Source organism: Engraulis encrasicolus, chromosome 7 (assembly GCF_034702125.1).
Source record: "Engraulis encrasicolus isolate BLACKSEA-1 chromosome 7, IST_EnEncr_1.0, whole genome shotgun sequence".
NCBI lineage: Eukaryota > Metazoa > Chordata > Actinopteri > Clupeiformes > Engraulidae > Engraulis > Engraulis encrasicolus.
In genome coordinates, this window is record NC_085863.1 from 30,993,750 (window position 1) to 31,004,606 (window position 10,857).

Genomic DNA, 10,857 nt, shown 5'->3' on the forward strand with positions numbered 1-10,857 from the left:
GCTTTGGCAAATCTGGAAAGGAGCACACGTATGCTAGACAAGCAAAGGCTACGGGTCTAGCTTTCTTCTTGCACCGTCAAAACTTAGACATGAAGACTTCTTGGTCAGTGTTCAATCAGTCACTGTCATCAAAGGAACAACAGACTGCTGCGGGGTAATAGTCCTCGCTACTACACAGGATTTTGATACTTTGAATACAGATGCATTGTTATATCTTCACATTTTGGACAGGAACATAGCGTTATCACAGTTGACCAAGCATTGTACTGCAGACTTAGAACAACAAATTAATACCTCGCCTAGGAGGACTTCACATGTCAATGAACTGTCCTAAGGCCATAGGAGAACATATGATTGGTTCTGGACTGACCAATGTATGGATGGTGGATTGCTTGGATAAGGCCCTGTTGAACTTGTTCTGGCAGGAAAGGCATATAACAAAGCCATGGCACACAAGTTGACTCTGCAATCCATTTAGGGTCTTCTCATGCCAAGTCTTCTATACCTGTCTTTCTAGGATGGCTAATGGTGATGATCCTCAGACAATTAGTGAACTGATTTCATTCCATGATCAGGAAATGGACAGAAATCTTCTGCATGATATTGTTGAGAGTCAATCTGATGATGTGAACTGGTGGCAGTATATGGATATGGTTACTGTTCTGCTGCAATACACAAGAGCACAATGTGAAGCTACCTGGGATCTTCATTTTCACTCTTTCAGCCTGATGTTGCCCTACTTTAAGCGGTATGACCATCTTAATTATGCACAATGGGGTCTGAATTCCAAAAAGGCCACATTGTGGTCAAGAGATCGGCTCACAAGTTTAGCCAGGTAGATTCTGACCAGGCTATGAAGTGGGTTAATGTCACAGGCAATAAAAGAGCATCATTGTGATCACCAAGGCAGCCTCAGCTTTGTGTAGGTGGACACTCTCTTTTAACCTGAGATCACACATTGCAGATCAAACATTTGGAATGTACAGTGTCCTCCATGGCAGCAAGAAACTTCACAATGACAGAATCTACTCACGGCAGATTAGAGACGATACGAAGTAAAAGTTCTTTACACACATTTGTGCGTACCCGGTTCCTTGGACTCACGTCTCCTGACTGAGTTCACGAGTACCCTGAACGACACGAGTTACGAGAGCTTGACTAGTTCTAGCCCGCTCTGTCCCTTTGTTCTCTTGACTACGGTCGACTGCTGGCAACGCATTTCAGTGGAGTCAGACTCTGACTCCCCTCTGGCAAAGCGCTCCGATCTTCCGCCTACGGTGAACGACTCTTTATCCCAACTCCCTGCCACCACAGAGAATCTCATACAGCAGGGACTGACCACCACCCTAGTGACTGATGTGGCTTCCCCAGCTCGAGCAGCTGCCTCGTAGCCCCTTGGGCAACCGCAGGCCACTGCACTTTGCATGAAAGCGCACCCTGTCACCAGACACGGCGCGCTTGTAGACTCCAAAAGTCCTGCATAATGCACCACGAGCGCCTTTGCCTGATGCCTCCCTTCTTCCCCTCCTGCAAGGAGGCGAGATTTCTAAGGGTTTGTCCCCCCTTAGCCCACGGGGCTCAGGGGCCTCAGCTGAGAGCGTAGGGGCTTGGCCCCCTCATGCTACTTTCCCCTCGCCCGTAGGTTTGAGTCTGGCTCCGGACCAGGAGGAGGACATGCCCCAGCCCAGGGACCACCTGCCCCTATGGGTCTGGCAAGGGAACATTTGAACCTAACCGGTTTTCTGGATAACGTTATCAGGACAATTCAAGGGGCCAGGGCCTAATCTACTGGGACACTGTATGAAACTGAAGTGGTCTGTCTTCGAATGCTAGTTTGACCAACGCGACAAGACAACTTTTCAGTGTTCAGTACCGACGCTGTTGTCCTTTCTACAAGACTTCCAACACTCTGAGTGCCCATCCACTAGATACTTGCGCCCCGTGCTACGTCAGACGATTACCCCCTGGGATATCTCTCTAGTACAGGAGGCTATGTGTGGGGCCCCTTTTGAGCCCCTCCAAACTGCTTTTGCACACCACCTTTCAGATCCGTGGAAGAGAGGTGACAACACAACTTGTGCCCTGTGCACGCTTTACGCATCTACATGAACAGGACTCACTCTTTTAGGAACACTGAGCAGCTGTTTGTGTGCTTCATCAAGCCCTCTACAGGGCTCAGAGTTTTGAAATAGAGGTCTCCAAATAGTTGGTTCAAACCATTGCCCTGGCATACGAGTCCAAGGGTCACCAACCCCCGGCTCAGATTAGGGCTTACTTTACCAACGCGGTCTCTACATCTTGTCCTCTCTTCAAGGGTGCAGCAGTTTCAGAGGTGTGCAGAGCGTCTGGTTGGGCCAACCCCGCCACCTTTGTCCGGCTCTACCGGCTAGATGTGACCACGTTGCCAGGGGAACATAGGGTTCTGGGCACGACCACTGATTGTCTGTAGGGTGATGGGAATGCTATCCTTAGGGCCAAAACATACCAAGGCGGAACGGAACGGTCGCGGGACGAACGCGGTCTTTCTGCTTAGTTTTGGCCGGTGTGTTTTTCTCTGCCTTTCACACTGACAGCGTCGGCGTGCGCGGCCAGTCCTGTTAACCTACCCCCCACAGCTAAAGCTAGCTGCTACTTTGTAATTCATTTGAATGAGACACCGCCGGTCGACGGCGTGAAAAGTACGCTCAAGTTCTATTTTCCAAATGCAGCGCCATGCCGCTGATGCCCGACTACCGCCGGTTAGTGTGTAAGGACAGATATGTTTCAATGTATTTTCACCGACGCCGGTAAAAAACGCGTCCGTTCTGCGACGCTTTACCGCCCTGGTGTGTAAGACCCCTTACCGTGCGAACACAGCGCCGGCGTTCAACGTGTGGAAAGATGCAGAAGTAACTGACTTTGTATGGGAGAGGAGGCGGCAGAAGCGTGAAAAGCAGCAAACGTGATTCGAAGAGAGGTTTGGCATCAAAGTGGCTTATTCACACGCAACCGTTCGGTTTTGACAAAGTGGACATCCCGCCCACGACACAGTTGATTGGACCTTTGGCGTGATTGCAAAGGTCTTCAGCTAATCGTACAGCTGAGAGTGTGCTCCCATAGAGATGGACATTCATGTCCTAATATTTAGTCTTTAATTTAGATAATACTATCTTCTTTCTCTCTCTTCTTCTTTCCAAATCTTATTGAATGACAAATGTGTATGATGATGTGCTTTTACAGAGACTATTGCTATTGAATGCCAGTTTACGAGGATATCACATTATTAAAAAGGCATAATTATAGTTATTTTTATCTTTTTGCCATGACATTTTGCCTTTGTGTAAGTGTAGGAATACATGTTGAATGCATTGCACATTTATTTCCATGGAGAAGTGGTACTTTCTAACGCATTCTGCCCAAAATCAAGAATTTCGGCGGCCATTTTGTTTTTTGCTCATTTCATGGTCAAAAACTCAAAATTCAGCTTGGGAACCAGGCTAGCTGAATTCAGGGTACTTTAATTGTCTTAGAAAACTAGGTTCCCAACTTTTACTAAAAAATGCTTCTAACACCCTTATAAAGGGCCTTTTTCTGGAAATGCTTCTAGTCTACTACAAACAGTGGTTTTGACCTTGCCTGGTTAACACCAGACCTAATCACAAGTAAGTGTCTTTCAGATCGAAACGATTGTGTAGAACTCAAGGCAGTTTGGGAGTTCCCAGGCTAGTTTTGACCAGCAGTCACAAAACATGTATTGTACAGATTAACTTTTTTTGGGATGATGAGTATTGCAGGATAATTGATTTAGCCACTGATGAAGCTCTGAACCGGTAATTATGTTTGATCCATTAACCCATTTATACGCTGCACTTTACCTAGGGGCCTGGAGCGACATTAGACGCTGCATTCAGGCTCTTGAGATTTGAGTTTTATTAAAAATGTGGGTATGTTAGAGCAAAATGAACCCAATCTAATGCAAGATAAGGCTCATAGCTTTTAAATGTAACTCGTGTCATGTTCTTAAGTGCTTCGGAGGCTGAGATATTTAGGTTTTTATAGGCTGAGGGCATCTTTTCCTAAAAAGGGCAAAATTCAGCAGGCGTAGCTTCTTTGTGCCTTACGGCCCGTCCCCACACAGCGAAATCCCGCTCTCATTGACTTTGAATGGGGGCGATATTGCGCTTGACAGCGCAGAGGCGAAGCGATCCTGCCGCGGGACGCGATTTGATATAGGCGAGTTCTCTATGTCATTCATATTAGATGGTCCAATAACCAATCATATGGGCGTATAAGTAGCAAGGGCGGGAGTTACAGAAATTTTCGAAAAACATGGCGGCGATTTCTGTGATTTCCAACATCACGTTTTTGCTTAATTTAAAGACCCTAAATGCTTATAAATGTCAAGACTACGAACTTATGTAACACAAATAGATTTTCCAACATTGTAATTTGATCACTCGATGTTTTGAGATAACCGGGTAAGCTAATGTTAGCATTTTACCAGAAACAGGCAGCCACAAGTTTATATTAGACTACTTCTTGTACTTCTACAACCATATAACGGGGCTTAAATGTTATCTAGGACCAAAACACAATCCCATTTAAGCAATGTAGATACTGTGTTGTGATATTGGGTGAGTAATGTGTGCAAACGATTGTTCGCCGTTTGCCATCTCGCTGAGTCTGCACTGCTGTCTGCCGCAAGAGACCGGCCGGGCCGCGAGGTTTGAAAGGCGGGTGAGAAGCGTAGTTAGCCCCGGGGAGAATTTGATGGGAGTATTCGAGACCACACCCTCAGCGCGATATTCCGCTCGAAAAAAAACGGCTGGCAGTTTGCTGTGTGGGGACTGGGGCTTAGGCTTAAATGGGTGAAGGTGTAGCCAGAGATTGTTTAAGTATATAGAGATATGCCAACATAATAGGTTGCTATGGGCACCTAACGTGACCAGGTTCCGGTCTGCCTAAAGGGGCGTGTCATAATACTCCTAGCATTGCATAGAACAGTCCTTAGGTCTGCCTATGTCTGCCTAAAGGGGGATTTCCCCCCCTCCCCCTTGCAATAATAGAACCCGGAAACAATGGGCCAATAGAACCTCTCTCTCTCTACTCTCTCTGGTGTAGCAGCACCTCATCTGCCCAGCTCTCTCCTGCCCCACTATCCAAACTCTGCATTCCCCAACAACATACAGTAGATGCTAGGCAGTCACCAACTCCACATCCTCCTCTCACATCCTCAACTAACTCTCCGGCGCTCTCTCTCCACCTCACCTCACCTCCACTCCTCCTCCATCCTCACATCCCTCCCCAGTGCTGTCCCTCCTTCTCAGGGCTTATGTCCTCTTCTCCCCCCTCACATTCTCACACCTCCCATCTCCTCACTCCCCTCTCCTCATCCTCCTAGCCAGTCCCTTCCCCCCACTCCCATCCTTCCCCAGCGCTCTCCCTCCTCACCTCCCCTCCCCTCCCTCATCCGCCTCCATGCTCTCCCTTCTCTCTGGGCTTTCTTCCTCTCCCCTCACATCCTCCTCTCCTCTCACATCCTTCCCCATCCCACCACTCCATCTCACATCCACTCCATCTCCTCACCTCCTTCCCCGGTATGCTCCCTCTTTACCTCCCCTCCACTCCACCTCCATCTCCTCACCTCCTTCCCCGGTGTGTTCCCTCTTTACCTCCCCTCCACTCCTCCTCCATCTCCTCACCTCCTACCTTCCTCACCTCACTCCACACTATCCTCCAGAGATGTGGACTTGTGACTTGTGACTCGGACTGACTTGTAACTTGGTCCCATCTCTGCTATCCTCTTCTCATCTTCCTCACCACTCCTCCTCCATCTCCTCACCTCCTTCCCTGGTGCTCTCCCTCCTCTCTGGGCTCTTGTCCTCCTCCAGGGCCTCGAACTCCAGCTCCTGGTCCTCGGGGATGGCATCTCTGGAGCCCTTCTGTGGAGCAACAGCACAAGAACCAGGAGCCATAGAGGTAAACAACACGCTCTCCACAAGGAAGTGAACACCAACAGCACAGGAGCAACAGGTACAAATATGCAGTGAACACCAACACTCTCACAACAGTAAGTTACAGCACAGGAGCCAGAGAGGCCCTGTCATTTGAAATGAGGTCCCCCGGCTCTGCTATTGGATGATTTACCTCTTAACTTAACCTGGTTTCCTCCTGAACCAGCTTCTTAGTACCCCCCCAAGAGAGCCGGAGGTAAACAACACGCATTCGACAAGGACATGAACACCAACACTCTCACAAGGGACAACTACACAGCAGCACAATAAACAGGAAGAAACACCACACTCTCAACAGCAGAGGAAGCAATAGTAGACGACAAGGGATAATTTCAAAGTGCAAATCATCTCCTTTTATTTTGCTTGTGGCTTTTTGAAAACAAATTTCACGTCTGCATGACAATAAAGTCTATCTATTCTATTCCAAAGTATTGTAGAAATTAGCATTGACTAATTCAGACTGATCACAATGTGAACAGTACAGCTTTTGTCTGTGCACCAAAATTACACCCACTGACAAAAAAAACCCCCAGCAATTCAAGTGAAAACGAGGGAATTAAAACACCATGGCAGAAACCTGGCCGATTATGCAGCCGGAATATGCAAGACCGTAAAAAACAGTTTCAGGGGTCTGGCACTGTATTAAATCTGTTATTTAAAGGTCTGCCAGTTGAGATTTATAACGTATTGCTCTATTCTTTACGCTGTAAATATGAACTCGTGCCAAGGGGGTAAACAAGTTGTATCAGCACATAATCAATCATCTGCTCAACGACAAGCCAATCAGCTAGCCTGCTGTTCCAATGTGATGACGGGGTTCAAAGGTACAGTACCTCACCTTCACTATTGAAATGTACACATGGGCACATATTCACATCAGAACGGGCGCACACAAACACACCTGTTCAGTTGCACTGTGGAAATCCTGACACTGACCCACACACACACACACCTTGATACACATTAAGTCGAAGGTGCCCATCTCTCAATCCTCCTCATCGTTGCACCACTTGGTACACACACACACACACACACACACGCACACACACACACGCACACACACGCACACACACGTACACACACGTACACACACGTACACACACGTACACACACCTTGATGCACATGAAGGCCCCTGAGGAGTCGAAGGTGCCCATCTCCCCGTCTTCTTCGTCGGTGCACCACTCGGGCAGACCGTCCCTGTCGTCCTCCATGCCATCGCTGCCCGCGCGCCGCCTCCCGCCGCCGACGCCGCCGTCACTGAAGTCGAAGTCGAACTTCTTACGCCGACCCTCACCCACGTGCTCGCGCCAGCCTGCCGAGCGCGGACCCCCGTCTACAGGCAGAGAGGGACAGTGTGGAGAGATTGGGGGAAGAGGTCAGCAACGTGGTAGGCAGACATACCGCATAGCCACCCAACACACTTGCATTGAACGGTGTTACAGTTTGAACTATTGGCTACATCCGACGCACACGTTTGAACAGAGGCGTGCAAAAATCCTACTATGGTGAAGCGGTCACCAAACCAGGAAGGAACAGAGCAGGATTGGTATAGCCGTTTCTGTTTCTATGTGAGCAAGCGGCGTGTGCGTGTGTATGTGTGTCAGTGTAGGTACACAAGTAAGAAGATGTATGCGTGTGTATCCGTACCCTCATGTCTACCCCCCACAGTCATCCAGCTACTGTGTGTGTGTGTGTGTGTGTGTGTGTGTGTGTGTGTGTGTGTGTGTGTGTGTGTGTGTGTGTGTGTGTGTGTCCGTACCTTCGCGTCTGCCTCCCACAGTCCTCCAGCTGCCTCCGGGGGGCTCTGCTACTCCTCCCTCCTCCTCCTCCTCCTGCTGCTGCTCCCGGAGGGTGCGCCAGTTATCGCTGTCGGAGCGCGAGAAGTCCTTCCGTGCCCCCACGCCGCCCGCCTCCTCGAAGGCCACCCGCACGCCTTCCCTTCGCAGGGGCTTCTCGAAGCGCCGCTCCCCTCTACACACGTTGGAGTTGAGGAGAGAAAAACGCCACAGACATAACAAATACAACATGTTATTGCATAATATGGGATTTCCTTTGGGATCAATTGAGATACTCTAGTAATATGGGGTGCAAGAACAAGGGCATGATTCATCCGTTTACAAAGAGTTAGTGAAGGGTGCACATACAACAGCAACATTCATCTGCATTGTGAGAGATCTGAACTGAAATAAATAGGGTAGACGGGTAGGTTTCATTCATTAATAACTTTAAAGAACCACTTTTTAAAATGTCTTGTTCTATTTCCCACTCAGAATGTCAAAATCAAAGGGTCAATTAACTAGGTGAACAGGTGCTGATTTTTCTCTGAGACCTTGTAAAGTAAAAAGTAGACGAGTATTTTCTAAGACCATCTAAGAATTAGAATTGTGGCCCTGCCATGGCCAACCGGTAGGGCACTCGTCTGCCATGCGGCCGACCAAGGTTCAATTCCCGGCCAGGGTCATTTGCCAACCCCTCCCCGTCTCTCTCCCCATTCGCTTCCTGTTCACCTCTCATACTGTCCTGTCAATAAAAAGTTCAAAAAGACCCCAAAAAAACAAAAAAAGAATTAGAATTGTTATTAGACAGCTCCTTTGAGTTTCATCAAGATTTATGACTAAAGTCCCTAAAAAGCCTGACAATCAATCACTCCAACATCCCATCATTAATCACTGAGGAAAAACCCCCACACATTTTGAGACCCAGCCAGCTGAGCTCACCGTTGGAGGGACTGATCATTCTTCACAACACATTACAGATACGCTTTTTATATAGAATTCCACTTGATAATTTGCCATTAATTTCTGAACACAATTCATTCCAATTTGAAATAATAAAAGTTTTTATTACGATGCCAATGAGTAGGGAGCAGGGTGGTGGGGGTCTGGTGCGTCAGGTGGGGCTGTTGCCCCGTCGTTGCCCGTGCGTGGTGTCCGCAACGGGTCATACCTGTCGACGTCCCAGCTCTGGCTGCGGTGCACCTCTCGGCTGCGTCCAAAGCCCACCTCCCCTTCCTCCGGGCCTCTTTGGTAGAAGCCCTCGCCTCGGCCCCTCCCTGAAATCACAAACACAGAAGGGGTTCAGACAGAGACAACTGATAAAAGACGGTTCATAAGGAGAGGTAGAGCTAGAAAGGATATTCTTCGGAATTCATGTGACGTAAGGTTCTAAGCTCCAATCCTATGCCAACCAGACGCCATTAGGAGAATGAACAGAGTTCAATGAAAAGTCACGCCAATTTAGGTGACCTGGGGTGCATTTCTGAAAAGCGTAGTTGCAAACCATGTTAGCTCCTTTGTTGTTTTCAATGCAATATCCCATTGACATCTACCCAAAGTTGCTAACTGGCTAACAACTACACTTTCGAGAAAAATTGTATGATTTCTCTTGGTTTATCTTTGGTTTAGCTTCTCCTAAGAATACACATAGATTAGGTGCAGTACATGCAGGGGCAGACATCCCGGGTTCAGACAGTCAAAAGCCTGGCACATATTTGCTCAAGGCAATTCAATTCAACCTGCTGATCCATATTAGCACACCCCTTAAGCCTGGTTGATGAGCTAATTAATGAAATCAAGGAATCTGGATTAACTACACAGTCTGAAAGAATATCTGGCAGTCCTCACTCATTTACTCAATCCCGTTTTGTCTGACCCTGAATACATGCAACATACATCTACATTTCATGTGCCAGTCCTTGAATGCATACAGTGAGTCCAATATGTATTTGATCCCTTGCTGATTTTGTTGGTTTGCCTACTAACAAAGACATAATCAGTCAATAAATGTTATGATAATATGTATTCTAATATGGAGAGACAGAATATCAAAAAGAAAATCCAGAAATTAACTGAAGAGAATATATATTAATTTATTTCCATTTCATCGAGCAAAATAAGTATTTGATCCCCTGCCAACTGATTACAGTTCCGGGCCCACAGACCAGATGGGCACTTCCGATCAACTTGTCATCTGAATTAAAGACACCTGTACATACTAACATGCATAAAAGACACATTGAATCAGCAGAATCAGTCCATAGTATGAGTGAATCAGTCACACTCCAACCTCACTAGCATGGGAAAGACCAAAGAGTGGTCAAATGATATCAGGGACACGATTTTAGACCTGAACAAAGATTAAATGGGCTGCAAAGCCACAAGAAAGAGACTGGGAATTAATGACCCAGCTGTTGATGCATTTCTTCCAAAATGTGAGGAATACAAAATGACTATCCATCAGCCTGTCTGGGGTTCTATACAAGATTTGACCTTTTGTAGGGATTTGATAATCATGAGAACAGAAAGAAATCACCCTAGAGCTGTACGGGATGAACTAGGCAATGATATCAAAGCTACTGGGACCAAAATCACTGAGAAAACTACTGGTAGCACTTAATGCCACAGAGGTTTAAAATCCTGTAGTGCACACATGGTACCTCTACTTCAGAAGGAACCTGCGCAGTCCCACTTGAGGTTTGCCAACGGACATCAGACTGGTTTAGGATATGATAAGGAGGTGCTGTAGTCAGATGAAACCAAAATCAAGCTGTTTGGCATTATCACAATTCAATGTGTTTTGAGAAAGAGTACCACTGTCTATGATCCCAAGAACACCCTCCTCACCATCATGCATGAAAGTGGTATCATTATGGTTTGAGGGTGTTTGTCTGGCCAAGGCACAGGACAACTTCACATCGTCAATGAATGGATGGAGGGAGACATGTAATGTGCAATCCTGAGTGCAAACGTCCTTCCCTCCACCACTACACTGATGGGTGGGCCATAGTTGGATCTCCCAACATGACAATAATACACAACATACAGTCAAAGCAACGAAGGAGTGGCTCAATAAGAAGCATATTAA

At 47.2% G+C, this 10,857-nt stretch overlaps 1 protein-coding gene across 3 annotated transcripts in view; it reads right to left on the bottom strand.

Moving 5' to 3' along the window:
* Positions 1-10,857, bottom strand: part of gigyf1b (GRB10 interacting GYF protein 1b) — a 46,605-nt gene that overhangs the window by 29,500 nt on the left and 6,248 nt on the right. For 2 of the 3 annotated variants that reach the window (XM_063203260.1, XM_063203261.1), the window contains 4 exons: positions 8,842-9,046; positions 7,754-7,965; positions 7,107-7,327; positions 5,822-5,921 (listed from right to left, as the gene is read on the bottom strand). In XM_063203260.1, the coding sequence (XP_063059330.1) occupies positions 5,822-5,921; positions 7,107-7,327; positions 7,754-7,965; positions 8,842-9,046 (738 nt within the window). The remainder of the gene's footprint in view (positions 1-5,821; positions 5,922-7,106; positions 7,328-7,753; positions 7,966-8,841; positions 9,047-10,857) is intronic. The other variant, XM_063203262.1, reaches the window with a different exon arrangement.